Source organism: Periophthalmus magnuspinnatus, chromosome 11 (genome assembly GCF_009829125.3).
Source record: "Periophthalmus magnuspinnatus isolate fPerMag1 chromosome 11, fPerMag1.2.pri, whole genome shotgun sequence".
In the NCBI taxonomy this organism is placed as follows: Eukaryota; Metazoa; Chordata; class Actinopteri; order Gobiiformes; family Gobiidae; genus Periophthalmus; species Periophthalmus magnuspinnatus.
Genome location: NC_047136.2, coordinates 14,926,947 through 14,950,338, shown reverse-complemented (window position 1 = coordinate 14,950,338; position 23,392 = coordinate 14,926,947). Strand labels below are relative to the sequence as shown.

Here is a 23,392-nt window from a genome sequence, read left to right as displayed (position 1 = left end):
GCGAAACAAAAAAAATCATAACAATATATATATTTTGAATGTTGAAAGTACTCAAAATGGCACCCATGAATAGAAAAAAGTGACTGAGAAAGGAACAAATAATGCACTAAAGTGCGAAGCAATTTTGGGTGCCAGGTAAAGTGCTATCTAGAACTATATTACAGCATCAGTATTTTACCTGTGTGAATCCCAGTTTGATGCGTCGCTGTTTGAAGGTGCGGGCAAACTGCTCCAGCTCCTCCAAGTCACTGGGCTCCTCACTCATGTGTGCCCCCGCGCCGAGGCCCGAGGGCAGGGAGGAGGAGGGCAGAGAGGTGGGGGGCATGGAGGAGGTGGAGCCTGGAGAGGGTCCGGAGGAGACCACCCCTACGGTGCTACTACTGGGGCCCACCATGGAGCTGCTGCCGCTGGGGACAACCACGTCACTGCTTTTCTCCCTCTGAGAGTGAGAATGAGAAATGTGCAGTGAGCAAAACAAAGGACTGAACTGCATACTGTACTACTACAGTAGTACTACTTTTTAATTTAATTTTATATAACTCAGACACACTGAACGTAAACAATACAGTAATTACCACAAACCACTTACCACAAAAAGTATATTTGAGTATAAGCCGCACCCCGTATTTTCATTATAGTCCGAAAAATACGTAGTGCGACTTATACTTAGATGCAACTTATATGTGAAATAATTAAAATATATAATTTCACATCTTGTTATTGTCACACTGACTTCCTTATTGTCATACTGACAACCGTGTGCTGCCCTGAATAGAAAATCATATCCCGCTGAGGCTGACAGCTATGCAGAAGAGGGAGCTTCATCAACCTCCAGAATTGGTGGAGTTGCTCAGAAGCGACACCGCGGATGAAGAATTCAATAGATTTAGTGATATGGAGTGAGATTGAGAGTAAGCTTGTTTATTATGCTTTAGTTATCTGAACTGTTGATATCTTATGTTAACATACCATACACATATTCAGTTCTCTGTCTATGCCTCATGTAGCTGAATAAATATAAATATGTTAATGTGTACCACTATTCAGCCTTTGCTCTCTATTTTCATCTTATTATAACTTGCCTTTAAAGATAAAATGTCTTGTCTTGGTCTCGGATTTTGCAAAATAAATCCCCCCACTTATACTCCAGTGCGATTGCGATATATATTTTTTCTTCATTATTATACATTTTTTTGGCAAGTGGGACTTATACTCCAGAGTGACTTTTACAAGTTTGCAATTAGATTGAAATGACTGAGTCTCTTTCTGCATTTGTCTTCATGGAGATAGATAAGTGATGCCACCTGGGAAAGTTACAGGTCAGATCTGAGATGAGGCGAGCCCACTCACAGTAAAACTTATGTTCTTCAGAATAAAACATATGTAATTGAATAAATGCGAGAAAGAAAGTCAAGTCATTGTTTAGTCCTTTTTCAGATCTGGTTTAGTCCTGGTTGGATTTAACGGTACTCAGAAAGCTAAATATTAGTGTCAGGTATACTTGGTGTGAGTAGCTTGTGAACCGCTGCCTGTAGAATTTCATAGTGAAATAAACCATAACATTATATGCACCTGCCTAAATTGGCCCTATATGTCCAATCATTTATATTTCAGATAATTCTTTAGCACCACTGGTAGCTAGTAAATAGGCTAACATATTAACTTACTGCCTAGTATATGCCATAGATACCAGACCAAATAAAATCAGTTGTATTCTTTTCACCTGTCACCGTTCACAATGTTATGCTTTATATATCTATAGGGACACAGTATTATCCAAAGCAGGTAATTTCCATATAGACACAACAGATGCATCTTCTTGAATCTAGGACAGGCTATGAATCTTAATAATTCATTTTTCACCAAAGCAAAACAAAGTAACCCATGTCGTGAATGCATTCTCACATGTCTGTGACCATTATAGATTTTTTATTACCAAGCGATGAAGTCATGTCAAATACAACGCTGCCTCTGCCCCCGTTCCACATATGCTGCTTATCCTCAGACAACAAATGTAAATATGCCAGAAACTATATTGTGCATAATATTGGTTCAATTAGTTGGTTGTCCCAGAGCGGAAAAGGGTTAAATGTGTGTTTTGATATGCAACACAAAGCAGGCTGCTCTACATGACTTCTTCAGCCTCCCATGGTTTAACACTGGCCTTATGTTTAATGCATAGGGTTAGTTTCACATCTTTGCCTTTCATGCTAAACAATGTATGCAGAGTTGGACAATGTTGTTATTCAAAGCCAAGCATAACTCAAGATTGTGGAAGCATCGCGAGTATAAGTCATACACTTTTGTTCAAATATAGGGACTCTAAGTCTCTTAAAGAAAAATGCCAGTGGTTATAGAAGACATAGAGCTGTATATTACTTATAACATTATCATCAATATTGGACAGTGGTCATATTTGTGGTTTTCAGATTTTAAAATGTGATGATGTCATACTCTCAGAAGGGAGCAAGAGACTGGTTTTTCTATTGATTATATTGTACTTTGACCTGAAATATCCAAATGGTAAATTCACAAATGTTGAATCTGATCATATGAGTGACTAGACCCAAGAACTCACTGTATTACAACATAGGTCTGCAATTCAATAATCTTCATTTCAGCTGCCCTCATCTGTTTAAATATAATTGGTCTATAGCATGTTGTGATGTCATCTGAAAACAAGCAATTTGTCGGCACATTACAACCAGCTTAATGGCTCCCAAAAGAGATATTCCCTATTATTAATAGAGATTTTTCATCAGTATGCATTTATTAATAAAATATATCAGAGTAAAAAAAATATTCTATAACATAGTGCAGGAAATATGAATTATTTATTTTATTGTTATTTCCCTCATATTTTCTTATTGAAATCCAATACAAGTGACGCTCAATATTATTTTTCTGTACAAAAGCGGGACATGCGTTTAATAATTACTATTTTAAAAAAGTAATATTTCCTCCTCCAAAGTCTGAACTGACAGAAGATTGGCTGTAGACCTCTCCATTAAAAAGGCCAAAGCTGATCATTGATAAGTATAGTTTCTGACCTGTGGTGGTAGTCCGAGGCGTGGAGGGGTGGTGAGCAAAGCTCCCGGGCTCTGCTGAGGTAGTTGGATCAGGTTTGGGGAGGAGAGCAAAGACTGTTGGGTCTGCTGGGGCTGTGGAGGTTGAGAGAGGAGGAACTGAGCCGTGGACTGAAGAGGGTGTCCAGGCATCAACACCAACTGCTGCAACTGCAACAACTGCTGGATGTCCTGCAAATACAAAAAAGTCAACCAAACTAATACAATGGGGGTTTGTCCAAACTAAGTTATGAGTTATAATCAAGTTCTTTCTAACATCATCTTAAGCATTTGTGGGTGTTTTTGTTACACTGTATTATAACTACACCGTAATTAGCCTTAATAAAGCATGAAGATTAATTATTAATTAATTCATAATGAACAAATAGTTTATTAAGAATGATTCAGGCTTTGTAACTACTAACCCTAATCCCTTAGCTAAGTACTTAATAGTTACTATACCTGAATAAACTATTAGTAAACTTTGTTTATTATGAATTAAATCTTTCTTCATGCTTTATTAAGGCTAATTAAAGTTTACTTATTATAAACTGTAACATTTCTGTTAGAGCTATGGTAGTACTTCAAGAAATGGGTCAAACGCAGAGAACAAAAATATGTGAGGGGCAGTGGTGGGCTAAAGTGAAAATATGGGGGATAAATCATGAGCCACAAATGTTGGTCAGTTTTAATCCACAAGTAAATATAATGTAAACAGATGAAGAGAATTTGAGAATAACATTTTAAAGGTTATGATTGAGATTAGCCTTTATGAAGGGAAATCAGACCTCAGCATTTGACCCATCTTTCAGTGCCGTTGATGCACCTCATCAGAAGTTTTGGGCAGATCTTGAGCTAGCCTTGATCAGGACCTTAGCTGGAGGAGTGCATGTTTTGAGTTACCTGTGCTGTGAGCTGGATTGGCTGAGACAGGGCAAGCTGAGGAGGAGGTGGAGCTTGGAGCGGTTCTTGTTTAATGCTCTGCTGCTGCTGAGAGGCTTGGGCCTGAGCCTGTGCCTGAGCCTGTGCCTGGGCGTGTGCAGCCTGAGCCTGAGCGTGTGCGGCTTGAGCGGCATGTGCGGCGTTGGACTGTTGGACTGCGGCGGCAAGGAGCTGAGCTTGAGCCTGCTGCAGGAGGAGCTGCTGCTGAGCTGGAAGCAGAGCCGCCAGCTGAAGAGAGAGACAAAACATCCACGTGAACTGATCACACCTTCACATTCTATATGAATAGTATTAAACAAAGTTAATAAAATGTAACTATGGTTCTATGAGACCCGGACCATTCTGCAGGAGTCCTAGATGGCATAGCTATTCATGGGTTTCAAGCTATAGAAACCGTCCTCTGTGGTCTGGCAACTTCACAGCTTGTTCTAGCTTTGTTTTTGCTTTTTTAAATTTTGCCACAATTTTCACAAATTTTGGCCCATCAGCTGAAAACAATGAACATATTTACAATTTCCTCTTTTTTTTTTAGCAACAGCACATCTCTTGTTAAAAAAAGATTGCAGTCATTTAAAGCTAACAGGGTTATAAGCATGGATCATTGTTTAGAATTGTGACAGAAAGTGTATGGGGAAAGTTGAGGCAAGAAGTGAGGGTAGGCTAAGATAGCGTTAACGGTGACTGGCAGTCAAAGAGACATACACACTGGTAATTTCATATTATGCTAGATTATTACTATTACACACATTATTACTACATTATTAACATATCTCACACTATTTGTGGTTGAACACATGCGGTCTCGTTTGATGAACAAGGAACAAAAACAAAGCTAGAAATAGAAGTGGTTTTCATATTTTAGACTGTGACAAGAGCCAGATTTCCAGGGGTCAATGATGACTAGGTCTAGACTAAACCCTATAATTCACTGTATTACCAAAAAAATCTGCATTTTAACAATATATATTGTAGCTTCCCCCATCTGTATTAAATAATGTTGAAACCTTGCAATAGTGACTCTAATTGGCTTTCCAAAGATTACATTTGTTGGTATAATTGCTTAAACTACACATGTAAAACAGCAGGACTTGCATCATCCCCCTCTAGTGGCCAGTAAAGATGAAATGTATGTGAATATGACATACCCCGGCCAGTTGACTCCCAGCGAGCATGAGCTGTGTGGTGTGGTGGTGCTGGGCGGTCTGCTGCTGTGGTGGAGGCTGAGGGGGAGGAGGGGCTGGGGCCACTGTGCTACGCGGCTCTGAGCTCTCATCAGCCCGCACCTGGAAAAGAAAGGTCACATCAGTATTATAGTATACAAAAATTAATTAATTAGATCAAAAATCTTAAACACTTGCCCTTACTGAGGGTCAGGGATAGCTTTGGGATTGTACCAGCAATTTTAGACCTATAGCTTTTTGGGTCAGACTAAGCACTCTGCCATGCTGTAAGGTTGTTAGCAAAGTGGCAGAGTAATAAATAATATCTATCTAATGAACAGTAAAATTGTGCAGTATTCGGCAGTTTCCTTAAAGCTGCACTATGTGCCTTTTCTGGATGAGAGTACACAACCTGCTTGTCTCCGTGGAGATTATATGGCTTTACCGGGAATTCATGGTATTAAACTTCTCTATCTCCAAGAAAAAAGCCGGTAGCACCAGTTATAGGTCAGACCTGTGGAGAGGTGACCCTGTAACAATGCTTTGCATGTGATTCAAGGCATTTTTGAGAAAAAATAGTAATTGAATAAATTCAAGATAATGCCATACTGTGTAACATTCTGTGCAAAGCAATATCATCTCCCTGATACAAGTAGGCTGCATACCCTCCAGAAAAGCTACATAGAGAAGTTTTAACATAATGCCTTTAACACACAGTGCAGTTTTACACAGTATATTCACTGCTTTAAATAGGCTCTAGTGGTAGCAGACCATAGCCCCTCTTTCACTGAATTTAAAGTTGATTTTCCCAGATGTCTGCTTATAAAGAACAGTCAGTCCTGTTGGTTTTGAAAGTGTCAGAAACGTTTCAGCTCTGTTGACCTTTGACCTCTCTATATCGTTACCTGGCGCCCACTGTCATTACCCATCAGTCACTGCTGCAGCAGCCTGTCCATCACTGTCTTCCCATTCACTCCCTTTATTTTCACATTTACAGTTCAACAATAGACTAGCTGAATATTTTGGTCTATGCACACACCAATGTTTTTAATGGATAACATACTTTCCCTTATTTAACATAGAAGTAACTTATTAAATTACCCAGTGCATTCATTTTTCAGGCTCTTCAATTTATACTTTTATTTTGATTAAAGCTGAGATACTTGACATTCAAACTGAAAAGAGAAAGTACCTATGTATCAAGTTCCTCACTCTCATAAACTGTTTTGCTCATCGCTAGTATTCAATGCATGTATTTTTAGGCAAGTGCATAGATTTGGAACAGCTTTCTAAATTGTAAAGAAAAGCTAGGTGGACACCCATCACAACACTATCTGATCCTAAAATGTATATAAATTACATTTGAAACAATTTCTTTGTGGGGAAACAAAACTAAATGTACTCTTTTACATATATATGATCCATTGTCAATCTGAAGGCACTACACTAGAATTTATACATCTCTCTAATGTTACTGTATTGAGGCTGGAGAAGAATATTTCTGTAACATACAATTCTGAACTACAGGGCTGGCAAGTTTAATTTCTATTCTATTATTGCCTTAATTCAAGAGACAATATCTATATGTTTCTGTTATGTTGTCAATAAATGTTACTATCACTGTTTAGTTCAACATTGTAATTACATATGACACATTTGTAATAACACATAGTGACATTAACAGCACTCACCTTGCCAGCAGCTGCAGTGGGAGAAACGCTGATTTTCATGGGCTGGACCTGTATTTGGACAAAGACTCTGTCAGAAACATACAATCACATCCCAGACTGTCATTTGTGTCAAAACATCAACAAGACACATGTCACTGCAACAACGACAATCAGCCAGTCAGAAATCAACACATCAAAACATATAGGCTCCAAAGAAAAGAATACCATAAGGCCTTTTCTTTCCATTTATGCTCGGAGGTCGGAACTTGGACCTTGGACTAACGTTTTCTCTGAGTTTTTGTGTTCTAGTGGTCAAGTTGGAAAAACAATGAGCAGTACATTACAGTTTATGTACAGTAATGACTTAAAAGAAGCAATAAAAACAATAAAAGTGCTCAAATCTGCCCAAATCCTGCTCAGTTTAAGTTAATTTATTAACCTGGACTCTGTTATTACATTTGTTACTTTCAAATCAATGTTCTAGAGTGAATTTGTGCTTTTGTTGAGATCTGTGTAGACGTTAGCAACATTAGCATAATGGAGCATAATAGCACATTTATGACTGCAGAGGCCAGAGGCTTCACAGGAGGGAGTAACTAAAGGGAAACAAACACAATTAACTACCAATATTTTAACTGCCGGATATCAAAATACCAATATACACGGCGTAGCAGTGTTGGATTTTCTAACTCAGAACCAGTTTGCGGGTTCTGAAATGTTTAGGAGTAGGAATTCTGAGATGGATGGGTGTTCTAGTGTAAATAACTCTGATTCAGAAAACGCAGCATAAATTATTTAAAAATGTTACGCATGACAGAAATAAGTGTTAATTTGCAATATAACAACTAAATTCATGAATACACCAAGCTAAAATATTAGGACATTGTGTATGTAGGTAATCTATTTTAGAAACAATCAATATCCTGTTCGATTCCAACAGTGATTCTAAATAAGAGTGACACCTACTTAAATGTATGTAAATTATATCGATTTACCTGGAAATTTCTACATTATGGCATTAAATATACCCATCTCCACATTACAGGCAAAGCAATAATATCTCCATGTAGACATGCAAGTAGTAGACCATTGACCAGAAAAGTTACGTAGTGCACTCTTAATGAAATGTTGCTGCTTTGCCTAAATAGTTTAATATGTAAAACCATTCAGTATGATTTTTATTTTCTTGCGCCAGATTTAAAAAAATATTATTGGCTTTGTCTATTAGACTATTAATAATATGCTTCCTCTCTTTACAAGGGTTCCATCTATACAATTATCAATATCAAAACAACACAACCAGGAACCAGAACTGAATCAGACTGATTTAGGTCATTTGTACATGTCCCTCTTATGCTGGTGCGGCTCTGACGCTTTTGTAAAATTAAAATGATTGAGTCAAACCCACCTGGTCGTCCGGGCTGTTTCTGTCTGAGTCTGAAACAGGTGAAGATTTGATCAGTGAAGAGAAAGAGAGATAGGGAGGAAGAGGGAAAGAGAGAGAGTGAGAAAGAGAGAGGGAGAAAATGAAAGAGAATGAGAGAGAGAGAAAGAGAGAGAGAGAGAGAGAGAGACAGAGAGAGAGAAACAGAGTGAAATATTGACATGTATTGATTTTACAAGAAGTTACACACGCTACTGTAAAAGCCTCTAGGGCTTAGCACAGGAAATACTGTACGCTCAACATACATCGCATGCATACTGTTACTACATTTGGTTGTGGCAATCAAACTACTTTTTAAACCCTACTCAAATGGTATTTTTCTATGATAGTGGATATGTATGATCTACATGGCCAATTAAAATCAGACAAATAGAAAAATCACCCCAATAATTAAACCAGATTTTTGGTTTACATCTGATCATTAAAAACATCTGTGACATGTGTGGCCTAATCAATGCACTTTGAGAGTAACTGTTGTATATGGAAAACAAAGTGCAATGACATTTTCTGTTCTTGTTTTTTTTTTCATTTTTTTCTATTCACATCAGATTTGTATGTGCATGTTAACAGCCACTGGGGCATATAAAGTAAATTGTATGAAGCTAAATTAAACTTTACATTACAATGAATGTAATTATAAAAACAAACTAACTAAATACAACATTTGTCTTGTATAACACTTTTTCCAGATACTCAAAGTCGCTTTACTTTTTCATTCACTCAGCTCAGTGGTGGTAAGCTTCTTCTGTAGCCACAGCTGCCCTGGGGTAAAGTGATGAATGTAAGGCTGCCAATCTGTGCCATCGGCCCCTCAGACCACCACCACAACAGTCACACATAATTTTAGTAGGCAATGTGGGTGAATTGTCTTGGCTAAGGACACAACAAAAGTTTTTGCCACTGGCACCCCAGTGTGGCATCTGGAATTGTGAATGGCCTACCATTCAAATACTAAGAAGGCCCTGCTTCTGAGATCTGACAAGCTCAGGCTTGGACAAGGAGGTGTAGTGACAATTACAAGTACAAAATAGTAAGATTAAGGGTATTTGGCCAATGATATAAGAGAAGTACCTGAGCTGTCTCCTGGATAGTCCGCCCCAGGCTTCTCCTCCTCTGTTTTGGACATCCTGATATCTGTAGGACATAAGGAACACTTGTCAGAATACACAGAGAAATACCACTTATATCAATACTACAATAAGAAAGAGGAAGTCTCTCACACACTGTCTTTCTTGCAGCACCAGTGATTTATTTACAAAGTTGCAACGTTTGCCGCTTGCCTTAAGTTTTGCAGTAGATGTGTGAAGGTTTTCTGTTGTATCAATACTACAATAAAATAATACATCATCACTGCAGCAACGGTGCAGATAGAAGAATAAAGAAAGTATTACACAGGCTAAGTTGTTTGTTTAAATACACTAAACAAACCACACAGAACAAACAGAATGACTATTGATTATGTATTGCAATAATATCACATTTCATAAATTTAAAAGATGAATTCCTCTTGACCAGAAACATTGGTGGAATTGTAAGGCAGTCTGCAAGACAGATTGCCATTCCTTAACTATGAATGGGTCAGTTTAAATTCACACTTTAGGTAAATTACAAAATGCCAGTTAACCACTTACTAATGTGTTATTTTGCTCTCTAAAATGTTTTGCTATGTAGAAGCATGAAACTACATCTTATTTTGCATGACAACTTTGCACCAGACCCACGAACACTAACTCCCAAATCAAAATGGCCGACACAGCTTTGGCCCTGGTCCTTTGCCCCTCTTTAGATGTAAACCTGGGGGTCCTGGGATGTGGCAGAGGGATTCTGGGACCCCTTTTCCACATTAGCTGCACAGTTATGGCTCACTTCTGGGACTCAGGAGGTAATTGGTCCGGACTCAACTGCAGACTGGAAGTGCTTACCTGAGCAGCCCACATTACTCAGAACAAAAAACAATCGCAAAAAGCAAAACTTTAGATTTTTTACTGTTCTGTTTAGAGCAGTGGTTCAAATGGGTCTAAATCTAGACAGAACTTGCACATAGTACAGTGAAAAGTAGATTTTTCAATTTATATTTAAGTTTTAGTAATAACTGAAATTATTCTAAGTTATAAGTAACGACAAAAAGGTGCACTGGTGGAGATCCAACACCCGCTTGTCTCCATGAAGGTGTTGTTTCTTTGCCTGAAATGTTTAACAGTATGGCATTTATTTCTTGCATTTATTTAATTAAAGTTACTTTTTACTGCAAAAAATACCATTAAAAACATGCATTCTTATTGGGTCTTCTCTCCACAGATGTAACCTGTAACTTGGCCGGGCGATGCCATCTGCTTGTCTCTTAGAGATAGACACATTTCATGGCATTCTGTGAAACCTTCTAGGCAAACCAATAATACACAAGCAGGTAGCAGACACTGCACCAGTAAAGTTTCATAGTGCACATTTAATCAACCCACCACCAACTTTACTACAAATATTATTCTGTAATGTTACAAAAGTATCAAATCAAACTGACCTTGAAAATATATAAAATATACAAATAGCAATCTCCCACTAAGAAACGTGCTCAGTCGAATGACATTTGGAAACATGAGGTTCTGCTGTTACATGTATCCTCCAGGGGGTGGCAGCAGCTGTCAGTAAAACAGCTGAGAACCAGCGCGGTGTCAGCGCTGAAATATTAAGGACACGGATCTGAATTGAGCTGTCTAAGACTAACTTGATTTTTCTGCATTCATGGCAGCTTTTCTCTAAACTGTTCATTAAGTTTTGTTTAACATATGTCTTTCGTGTAACTGACTTAAATGCCACAAATTCTACATAATAATAACATTTTCTAGTAGCATAAGAAAAAAATAAAATCTGTCAACTGGACAAAATGTTGTTCACTCCTACAACGCTTTATCCAGTTGATAGATTTTACTTTTCTTTTGCTATAGCTCATACCTGGACGACTGAGGGATTACACAGATAACATTTTTCTAGTATCATTGAGTTGAATTTGAGACACAAACACACCAAAGACAGAAGCATTTTACATTATTTTGGTAGCTTTAAAAAATAGCAAAATGTGTAATACAGTTTGCAATGATTCAGCTAATCAAACAAAAAAAAAAGTTATATATGAATATGGCATTTTGTCCAACTCAAAAGCATAACAGGAAAAAAATAATTCCTATCTCTACGCATCTTCTGCATACAGCTGCTGTAAGCCCAAGTCTCTGATCTCCTCCTCAGCATATGAAAGGACAATCATTTTATCTCCCCTCCTCCTGACTCTACTGCCCCTAACCCCTCTGGCCAACGGGGTTTTAACTCCACCCCCCTCAAAAATCTCCAGCCCAAACATGCAAGCAAATCAAATGCACCATGTAGACCAATATTTTTTCCCTTTTCAAGTAGGACTACAATCTCTCAATACATAGCTTTAAAATACAAATCCAAAAATCCTCAAACATACCCACATTTAAAAACTGAAATGTAGTTGATGTAATTATCAATCATAGCAAAAATATTGCTGAACTATGAGCCAGTAAAGCACATAGGGATAGGGATGTGCAAAAGGCAGAGCATCTGGTGTAAAAAACATTCTATTCTAGTCTAAATATCCTTACAATTAATACCATGTTTAAGTTACAATTTGAACTTTTTTACAATACAATAAATCAACGGCATTGAACAAAACATATGCTCAGTTTCTACCCTACTCAGTCTTGGGGCAATTTGACCAAACTCGCCCCAATGCCCCCCTCCCCTCTGCATGCTACTCCTATCCGGGGTAATAGCAAGATGGAGTACGCCTGGACAGAGGACCACGGGGCAGATGATGTGATGATGTATCTTTCTTTTTGTGGCTTCTTTTTGGGAGTTAAAAATTAGGGAGGGGCAAAAGGAGGGAGGGGTGCAGTAGAATGGCTTGAGGCACTCCTAAACTTGCCCCAGATGCCCCGCCTTGGTCACGCCTGTCAGAGGCTCTTGACAGACGGCGCGTGGGTTTATGAATGTAGCTGGACGGGATGGTTAGGAGATGGGAGAGAGGGGTGTTGTTAGGTATGGGAGGGGTGAGTGGAGTGAGGGGGGTATTTTGGCGTGTGGAGGTGAAAGGTCAGGCACATGGTACGGGCCCAAACGCTCCCACCTGCCCCCTGCTGTCACATTAATGCACAGGGCAGTTATGTAAAGAGAAGGGCGGTTTAGAAAGGGCCCAAGACTAATTATGGACAAAGAACTATATATATATATATATATATATATATATATATATATATATATATATATATATATATATATATATATATATATATATATATATATATATATATATATATATATCCATATGTGTGTGTGTGTGTGTATAAATTTATGCATTGTGATTTTAGGTACTACAGCATATCACTCAAAAGTACACAGCTGAGTAATTACTGACTTTGGATTTAAAGACATATTGCAATGAAAACAATAATATAGCACTATATTTCAGGTTAAACAACTTAAAATTGAAGTAACAAATAATAATAATAAACAAAATGCTTTATAATGTCATGGAATAAAATCACATTTATAGAGGCAATACAAAACTACACTATTTTCTGATCTCTGTAATAAAGTTGTTTTCTCATCACATACCTGGAGTTGCATTTCTTTAACATGTTTAAAACACAAGCCTGCATATTTAGGCTGAGTTCTTCTCTCAAACAGAAAACAGTCAGTTCCACCTTCCACCAGGAAGTGCTCCACTGTGTTTTTAAACTCCATACGCCTTCACTGGAATCATGTTGGATGTATCTACTAAGTACAGGTAAAAGGTAACGTTAACTTGAAAACTACTACATGATATCACAAGGTGGAACAGAGTATTTTTAGCTTTGGCGATGTAGACACACGAATAAACCAGGGTTAATCAAACATGTGAATGTAACAAAACTCAATTCCAGGTATATTTCTGAGGAGGTAACAACATTATAACATGGCTTAAAGCTCACAAGAATCCATTTAGTGTAATATAAGAACTTGAAGAACAAATTTTTCTGAAGCCAAAATTTGTACAATTATTTTAAAACTGAAAGGTGGCAGAGCTCAATACATTTTTCCTAAATATGGATAAAAAAAAATCAACAACCTCCAGAAAGTCCTTACTCCTCTCATCTCCAAACCATCTAACAACACTGTCCAGTACTCTACGTCTCCTTTGAAAACCCATTGATTTCCACTGTATCCCTCCTGTCAGTTTCCTATACAATTTTGTGTCACCAGCATCATTATCCCACATATTGCATTGTATTGTATTGTATTATTATCAGTGAACAGCTAGATAAGAAAGATGACAACACTTCTCCCAGATCCCGCTAACAAACAAAACCGACTCCTCATTTTCAAATAACGACCAAAAAACGTTGAATTTCAAGCTACGTTTTCCCCATTCAGTCTTTGATTTCTGTCTTTCTTTCAAAAGCAAAATGCCACTTTTCGAGCTGAACAGGTTTGACAAAGGTCTAGTTATGCACCGTGTATTTTTGAGCTTGTTTTTAAATTCAACATCCGATTTGAGAGAAGAGAAAGAGGAAAGTAGAGAAAAAGAGAGAGAGAAAAAACAGAGTGAGAGAGAGAGAAGAGAGAGAGCGAGAGAGAGAAAAAACAGAGTGAGAGAGAGAGAAGAGAGAGAGCGAGAGAGAGAGAGAGAGAGAGAGAGAAGAGCTGGACAGTAGATTCATTATAATGGTCTATAGTCACACCTGCACAAGACACAGACAGCTAGTTTAATGAGGTCTAAATAAGATGTTTACATCCATATAGACTCCAAATTGTGCCTCCAAAAGACAGTTGGGTTTGTTTACATTCACACTGAAGATTTGACTGATAATAAACATGTCAGATATATGTTTAAGGGGGCAGATACATACACAAAAATACTATTTAAATGTCAGGAAGTGTAATGTGAAAAGACAATAGAACATGGGTACAATGCTATGCCATAAGGAATAAGATTTATAAGACTGTATGGTAATGCTGCATTTCTGGTTTAAACTCTGCAATATTTTGCAGTCAACAGTCCAAGATACTATGAAACACTCTTTCATTCATAAATTATCCATTAGGAGCAGTAGGTAAAGCTTATAATTACTGGAAGATTTCAGTTGGAGGGCAGGGGTCAGAACCTCTTAACCTACATAATGGTATTTTAAGCTATTGTAATATTCAACATTGGGCAGAGGTCAAATTCTTTGTAAGGGTGATTCACTTTTTTTGCAAGAATTATCCAGAAATTTCACAAATATTGTATCTTATCATGTGTTGTTAGGGATTTGTTTTATACACACACCATGTTAATCTTAAGGCTTAAGGCAGGAACAACTGACAAAAACTGCACCTGTGTAACAGATAAGGCAAATTCTAACAATTAATTCTAACCTGAACTTCAACTCAATATTAAACAGGGATAGTCTACTTTTAACAAAAATGTACATTAAAGTCCACATAAGTGTACTCAGCTGGCCTAAAGATCAAACTCACAACCACTTAACATATATAATTGTTCAACTATTGCAATATTTTAGATTGAACACTGCTTTCTGTAAAAGCCACTGTAGCTCACCCCATTTTTACATTACATTGCTAGCATCCTAATTATTCACTGCCATGAGAACTTTCAAACACTAGTGCAGAATGTTTCCATCACTGTGCTATTAACAAGTACCAGGATACTATCACCTAACTAGCCTTACTTATTGGTTTGCAGACCATAAAAATTTGAGCTGATCTTATATACTGAGGCAAGTCAAATTTTATTTTAAAATCAGGAAGAGGCCCTTTAATGTACGCACCTCAAAACAGTCTGGCTGTATTCTTTGTCCATTGAAACCACTTTTTTTCCTTGGTAGAGCGGACTTGGATTTAGGCAACTTTTCAGCATAACAACTGTTTTATGCACTTTTAACCCTCTCCCACACCTCCTTTTGTCTGGTTTCTTGGCTCATTAATTCGGACAGCGCTTATTTTTCTGTTGCAACTTGAACCTGTCTGTAACCTTCACCTAAACTTTAGCCTAATTCACACTTCTGCACATTCAGCGTTTCTTTTAAATGCATCTTGTCATCCTCACCTTTTGTGCTTTTTGTGTATTTTTGGTTGTTAAAAGTTGTTACAGACACATAAAAGTTTAGTTTACACAAATTTTTAAAACAACTGGGTCAAAGATACAGAACATTTGGGCAAATTAGTTCATATTAATTTGCTACCTTTGGCTATAGTCATTCTCACTATACTGACCTCATGATAGCTGGTTCGAAAACATACTACCCTGAGATTCTACACAGCAAAGTGTGGCTAATTTCATACGTGACAACAATCATAAAATGGTCTGTCTTCATGCTAGGTTTTGCTAGTTTGAAAAAAATACTTAGGTCTATTGTGAAAGCACACTGGCAATCTAATTTAAAAAGCCCATATTACGCTGTTTTCTGATCTATGTTATAATGTTGTTTTGCTCATCCCCATCATTTATGTTGAATTCTTCTCCCAAGCAGAAAAAACACTGTTTCACACTGTGATGTCATTTGGCAATATGGAAAACACTCCACTGTGTTTTTAAACTTCATACACCTTCACTAGAATCATTTGGGGTAATTTCAGCTCTGGAGTTTCCAATCTCTATTGAACTAAAGGTAAAAGGTGCCTGTTAACTTGAACATGTGTGAATGAAACAAAACACAACTCCAGATATATTTTTAAGGAGTTAACAACATTCTAACATAGCTGACAGCTCAAAAGAGCCCATTTTGCATAATATAGGACTTTTAATAAAGTTGTTGTACTACAGTATGAATATAAGATTTTGTGTATATTCAGAAAGTTTATCAGTTTACCAAAAAACAGAAACTGCTTAAAGAATAAAATCCATCATTCAGCTGAATTGGTGGATTACAAAAACTTAAAATACCAAGTGTTCAACAGTTAAATTAGATAAAGTGTTTCCTGCAATTAAGATATTTATGTATACTTAAAAAAATGACAATAATAATAATAATAATAATAATAAAGAATTTTAGTTAATTTTCATATATTTTAGCCAGCTATAAAAATTATTATAATTTATCATCTACATGTTATTATGTTGAATAGCATGGGACCATACTCGATGCAAACCTCATTCAAATACACTACCACTACCTGACTCCTTCACTAATATTTATGACCTGAAGTCCTGATTTCCTTGTTAAATCCCCTCGTCGTGTGGCTGTGGTCAGCAGTGGTGGCGGGACATGGGCCGTCGTCATGGAAACAGAGAGATCACGCGTGTTCCCGAGCACATGTCTAAGGATCATATGTGTGTGTATGTTGTGTGTGTATTTATGTTTGTGTGTGGGTGAAAGAGGGAGAGGAAGGCTGAGGGCGTTAATGATTAAGAATAAGCATGTCATGTTGGCCATGTTTGTATAAGGGCCATAGATTGAGGCTGGACTATAGGTTAACACTGTGGCCTATATGGGTCAGTGCTGGATCAATGTAGAGATGAATGGTGAGGTAACATATTGATGATGGTGTTAAGATACACAGAATTGCCCTGTAATATTCAATTGTTGCCATTCATTCAACTAAATTAACTTTTAACATGGCTCTAGTTGTATAGAAATGTATAGAAATAGTGTTGCATACATACTACTACTGATATGACAATAAGCTATTTGGTCATTTCGGCATTGTGGTTGCTATAAAAGGTGTAGGAAGGTCCAGATATTAGGGATGCACTAATACCAACACTAGAATCGATTATCGGTGCGGAGCCAGGAAAATTTTCCAGGTTGGACCTTTAATTGGATGCAATAAGACATTTACAGGTTGACCTTGGCCTAGAACGTCTCATAACATTTGAACTTTTATTCATACAAAGCTGTTCTTAAGTGATCTAAAGGATAAATAACAGTTGCATAACACAGTTGGATCTCTTGTATAAGTAACTGTTTTAAGGATATAAAAAGATCTGAAAAAGCTGGATTGGTGCAACAAAGGGACCGCAATAATATTTTTTTTAGACCAACGCAGAATCTTAACTTCTTATTAACTTTTATATTGTTCAGCCTACAAAACAAGTTACAGTCCAGTCAAAGTCCACTCACATACTCACATATCTACCCGAAGACAGATCTTTTTTTTTCTTTTTTTAATAAGTACAGGGGAGCACAATATTGGAAAGAAAAAAACAATTTGTGATTTTTCAGATTTTTTGCAATAGGATTCTCATCAGAGTGCACAGTGTAAACAACTCCAGGAGTGTTACTATTTGAGAGAACACTCAAATATAAACTGATAAACTAATCCAAGAATCCCAGGCATTTCAGAACATGTTTGTATCGGTCTAAACGACAAGGATATTTTGTTCTTCGCGGGGTCATTCTATTAAATGAATAATTGCAGCAGCGATTTCATTTTGATTGTGATATATCATTCGGCCCTAGCAAAAAGCAATATTTTGATCTCTAATCTCTCTATAAGCTCTTATCCTCACCATAAATATATAAATAATAATGGAAAAACAAACATGAACACCACATCTGTTCCTCTGTAGTAGTAGAATGACTTAAGGCACAGTATGCATCACTCCAGTCTTTGATAAACTCCAGTGTAAAAGGTGCACTTGTTTCTTTGATGGAGGCGTCCCACTGAAGTGTCATGTAGATTCTCCTCTGATCATCTCAGGTGAGTCTATAGAGCCCATTCTGTGTTTGGACCCTGTTTGTGGGTGCGCTTGATTCGTGCATGCTGTGTGAGAGAGAGTTAGGGATTACGTGAATGTAAGGATGGGCAATACTGACCTTATTATTTCTGGTTTGTTTGTTCTGAGGATGATATTATTAAAGGGCCTATATTATACAAAATTGATTTTTGGGTGCTTTAACTATGTTATAATTCTGCTACCTCCCCAAAAACATACCTGGAGTTGTTTTTTATTTCATTCACACATATTTAGGTAATTCTGCATTATTAGTCTGTCTAAATTTCCAAAGCTCAAAATATTCTGTTCCACCATGTAGTAGTAGTAGTAGGTAGTTTTCCTACCTTTTATCATTTGTTTAGCAGGGATTGGCAATTCTGAATGCTGAAATTTCCAAATGATGTGTATGGAGTTTAAAAACAAATAGCAGTACTTCCTGTCTTACCACATGACATCACAAGGTGGAGCAGAGCGTTTCTGTTTGAGAGAAAAACTCCTAAATAATATCCCTACTTTAACTGGCTGGTGGCTTTAATTAGCTTTTAGTGTTTCACATTTACCAACTTAAAATAATACATTTGGAAAATACACTATAAAAACTACACCTCCAGTTTTCATGTGAAATTTAGGCATTGAAGCCCCCTCTGCAGTCAGCTGTGGGAATGAACATTAAAAAAAAAAAAAGAAGCCATCAACATGACTGCTCTGTTAATAGTTGAGTGTATAACCAGAAATGATCAGAACAATTGCAATTATGGTTTATGGAAATGTATGACGTAATAATCCATGGAAAATTGATTGAGTGATTTTTGAGTGTTCAGAGCAAAACAGCTTTGTACAAATGAAAATATAATTTGTGGCATGTTTTTTTGATTAGGGGACAATATGGTATGTTTAAAAGCTCAAAAAAAACACAAAAAAAAAACAAAACAAAACAAAAAACAACTTTTTTTTTTACAGCTTTAAAAATCATTTTGATTCAGATCCAAATTTTACATATCTCCAAACCCATAATTACAATATTATTCATTTTTAATATGTCTCCCACCTGTGCCCAACCAGGACGTGCACACTGCTTTAGCTTTATTTTTTTTTCCCAGATGCGTCTCTTGAGTGTTTATTAAAGCGATACTGTACCTCTTTCTCGCTCCACATATTTCTGAAGCGATCGATAGCTCTGACTCCCGACAAGACAATAATCGCAGCACCCTCTCGCTCTCTTTCCCCTTCTCCGTTATTACTGCCCTCCCCATGGAGCGCACACCACAACCACAGACATAGACAGAGGGATGGAGGAGGAGGAGGAGAGGGAGAGACCACAGACACGGGGCCGGGGGATGAAGGGAGAAGACGAGGAGGAGGAGACGAGGCAGAGGAGGAGGGAGGAGAGAGAGAGACAACACAACCACAGGCACAGACATATGGATGGAGGGAGGAGAGGAGGGAGAAGAGGAGAGGAGAGAGGAGAGGAGGAGAGAAGAGAGACACTACAACCATAGGTACAGACTCAGGGCCATGGGATGAAGGCAGGAGGAGAGGAAAGAGAAATGCAACAACTACAGACACAAGGTCAGGGCATGGAGGGAGGAGGAAAGGGGGAAGGAGAGGAGAGGAAGAGGAGGAGGGAAGGAGAGAGAGACAATACAGACATAGGGAATGGTGGAGAAGGAGAGGAGAGAAGGAGAGAAAGGAAGGAGGGGAGGAGAGAGAGACACCACAAGCACATACAGACACAGGGTCAGAGGGTGGAGGGAGGAGAGGGGGAGGAGAGGCAAGGAAAGAGAGCACAAAGAAAGGAAACTAAAAGACACTGGCTTCCTCGCATATTTGGGTTTTTGGGCTAAAGTGTCCAAAGGGAAATAAGACAGGACGTTACATGTTGAACCAAAGAACTGGACTGATTTGAAGAACTGCAAACTAATATATCACACATAAAAATACTTTTCACATACTTTTTCCGTTGAGAAGTGTGTGTTGTGGATCCCAGGAAAGGAAATTTGGGATGCCAAATGTGAAATTCCCCAAAATAACACACATGGGGACAAAGGAGCAAGGAAATTGACAATATTAAGCTTTCGTAAGATTAATTTTGGTACGAAAAGGTAAATTATATGGGAAAATTGGGACATTGACATTGGAACTGGGGGAAATACCATTATGAATGATCTATAGTTTGAGACACAAAACGTAAATGTAAAAGTAGAATGGTATACTTTGCCATTTCATGACAACTAATTTTAAATTGGATTAGGGTTGTTTCAAAGCGGGAGAAGACTGGAGGAGGACTGGAGGAGGACTGGAGGAGCATGCAACACAAGAGCATGGCACATATTAGGGATCCAGGGAGAGTAATTGGGAAAAATAACAAGAATGGATAAAAATGACTAGGACGGAGAGAGCGGACAGGCAGGAAATAAATGAGCAGAGATGAAAAAGTGGAAAAATCTGGTGATAATGGTATTGTGGGGAAGACAGAAGAGAGAAATAAAGACTGCTGTTTTTTTTTTTCAGGAAACAGGAGCTGAGGAGGAGAGGGACAATTTTGGCTTAACAAAGATTCCCAGGATCATGGGGACGGTCAGGAAATACAAGTGGACGGAGAAGAGATACGGAATGACTAGAATAAACTGGAATGGTTATTGATACAGGGCTTTTCAATTCTGAATTGACCGGTGGCAGTTAGTGAATGAATTTGTGAATGGAAGGAAAATGTTGAGTTATGTAGTGGTTCATCAGATGAGGGCTGGCTTATGATATGACAAAATCATGAATCTTTATTTAATATAAAAATTGTGAACATAATCATGTTTTTGTTAGTGACAGAGGAGTGTAGGGCTGTAGGCTTTTAGCAATTTAGTCAATTAATCGGTCGATGGAGTCTTAGGCAACTAATCCTTTTATTTAGATAATAAGGATTTATATGGGACAACAGCAGAAAGGAGAACTTGGTGAGAGTTAGCTGAAGATTTGGTACTTTTTGGTATTAATATGTAAAAAGGCAGATTAACCTCATGACTCACCAGTTTAATCTGTCTTTATATAAATACATTGTTTCCCAATACTTTCATTTGCATAAATATTTGTTTTTGCATGAACTCTGGTGTAGTCTTTTGAGTAAAGTTTGGGTCAGATACATGGAGAGAGAAATGGAGGTAGTTTTGAGAGTTTTGCCACACCCCCTTTTAAGTTGATTATCCAATCGTCAGGACTTTGGTAGGGCTGGGCACCAAATCCAAAAAGGTTCTGGCACCAAAAAACTGACGTTCGTTTGTTGCCAACTTTAGGTTGTGTTAATGATCCAATATGGTGTATGATGTAATGATGTGTACCACACTGATTTATTAAACAGCAGCACAGGTGCTCTGCACAAACGAATGGCACAAACAGCACTCATGTATTAACATAGGCCTACATGTGTCCAAACACAGTGCAGTGTATCACCTTACCAGTAAAACAGAAGAGACAAAGAAATAGTGTGTCCAGAGATGCAACTTGTATCCACTTGAAAATGCATCAAGTCTCCAGTGTGGTGCCTTTACAGTGTCTCAAAGTCAAAATGCGTAATAATAAATCCACATCCAGTCACAGTCTGCAGTGTTAGTGTAAAGCTGAAGCCAAACAGACAATATGAACCAAACTAAAAGCAAACTACTAAAAGCATAATTCCCAAGTAAATGTAATATAGTAAATATATCCATTGTGGATTGCGTGTGCGTACAGATACAGCCTAACAAATTTATGTAAAGTTCCATAATCATCCTCCTCCATCCAGGTAACCACGTAGTTAACGAGTACAGTTATGAAACTTAAGTGTGTATGTGTCCATGTGAGGACACAGTCTTGATTAAGAGTTTCTTTAGTCAACTACAGCCCTAGAGGACAAGCTCTAAATTAAAATGCCCTATGCTTATTATTGACAATTTTACATGTGTGATAAATTGCGAAGCCCTAGATTAGGTGGAGAGGGACAGATAAAATAAAAAGAAATTGATTCAAACAGTATGAGGAAGGTTTCAAAGAGTCAGGTGATTATGAAAATCATTATTAAAACATTTTCTACTATGTGAATATTGGGTCAATCTATGGCAGTTTGTTGTAATCCAATTATATTTTTTAAAAGCTTAAGGACTATAAAAAACATGTATTTAATTTACTTTGGTTCACATCCAAATTTAATGAACAGATATATTGCAGTTGTGAGCATAGAAGGTTTTGCCCTTAGTAACTAGCTGTACAACCAATAAACTTAAAATTGTGGCGTGTATATACTATCATACTGTGAGAATACATTTAATCTGAACAATATGAAAGTACTATGGGCTGTCAGAATCCTCTTTGATATCAATATCTCCTTGTACTTCCATGACAAATTCCAGGTGTGTTCTGCAGACATATTGACAGCTATATTAAACCCCATATAAAAACCCTATAACCCAGTGTGTGAATCCCTCTTAGTTTGACCAGCGCGTTTATCCCGCAGAGGCTGAGGGGATTTGATAAGTCCAAAGATGGCCGAATTTTCCCCACCCAAAGAAAATCATATTACCGCTCAATTTGGAGTTATGAGGTTGTCATGTGACCGCCGGGATATTTATGTGTGGATTCAGGGCTGGAAGATCCTCTGTGTTTAATGTGTGGAAAACAAAAAACAAAAAAAACAAAAAATTTAAAATAGCAAAAATATATAGATACATTTATGGAATTATTTCAAGGACAAAAAAAGAGATTATAATTTTGCTATTCATAAGTCTTAGTTGGGGTTTAAGTATCGTACTGATTTGAATGGTCTGAATGGCCAAAAATACAGAAATTTCATACTTGTTTTCTACATTTCACTAGATGTAGACCAAATGTAAATATTTTTATTTTTAAATATAGTTATTATTGTTATTTTTCATGTCTTCAAAAAATTTCAATGATCTATTATCCTCAAATTGCCAAGAATTGCTGGGTTTCAGATCACAATATGGATGCAGTGTTGTGGCTGGATATTTATAGAGCATCATAATGAACTTGTCACCAATATCAATGACTTCTCAGTATTCCTTATGGACATTTCGTATATAAAAAAGCCCCTATAATCAATACAAGGAATATGAGATCCATCTAGAATCTGAAAACAGTCATTATAGAAACAGCAATAGATTTAAGGTCCAGGATTTTTGCCGTAAATTTCAGTTTTCTGTGCGTGTAAAACCAGGTGTGTCGGTAGCTTCACGGGTTTTATTGATCGGCCTTGACTCAAATTGCCTCCCAATTAAACCCGGCTGTGTTTTGACCCCCCTATACCCCTCTGTCCCGTCTTTTCTCAGGTCTTCTTCATGTCCCGTCTTCTTTCAGGTCCTCTTCCCTTAAATGTCGTCCTCCCCAAACATCCATCTCCCTCCTGGATGCAGCAC

General features: G+C 37.5%; 1 protein-coding gene across 2 annotated transcripts in view; it reads right to left on the bottom strand.

Annotated features, from left to right (window-relative positions):
* Nucleotides 1–23,392, bottom strand: part of LOC117378747 (POU domain, class 2, transcription factor 2) — an 83,383-nt gene that overhangs the window by 5,441 nt on the left and 54,550 nt on the right. For both annotated transcript variants that reach the window (XM_033975410.2, XM_055225156.1), the window contains exons 2-8: nt 9,353–9,415; nt 8,246–8,274; nt 6,859–6,906; nt 5,153–5,290; nt 3,969–4,235; nt 3,051–3,257; nt 179–439 (exon numbers count right to left, since the gene is read on the bottom strand). In XM_033975410.2, the coding sequence (XP_033831301.1) occupies nt 179–439; nt 3,051–3,257; nt 3,969–4,235; nt 5,153–5,290; nt 6,859–6,906; nt 8,246–8,274; nt 9,353–9,415 (1,013 nt within the window). The remainder of the gene's footprint in view (nt 1–178; nt 440–3,050; nt 3,258–3,968; nt 4,236–5,152; nt 5,291–6,858; nt 6,907–8,245; nt 8,275–9,352; nt 9,416–23,392) is intronic.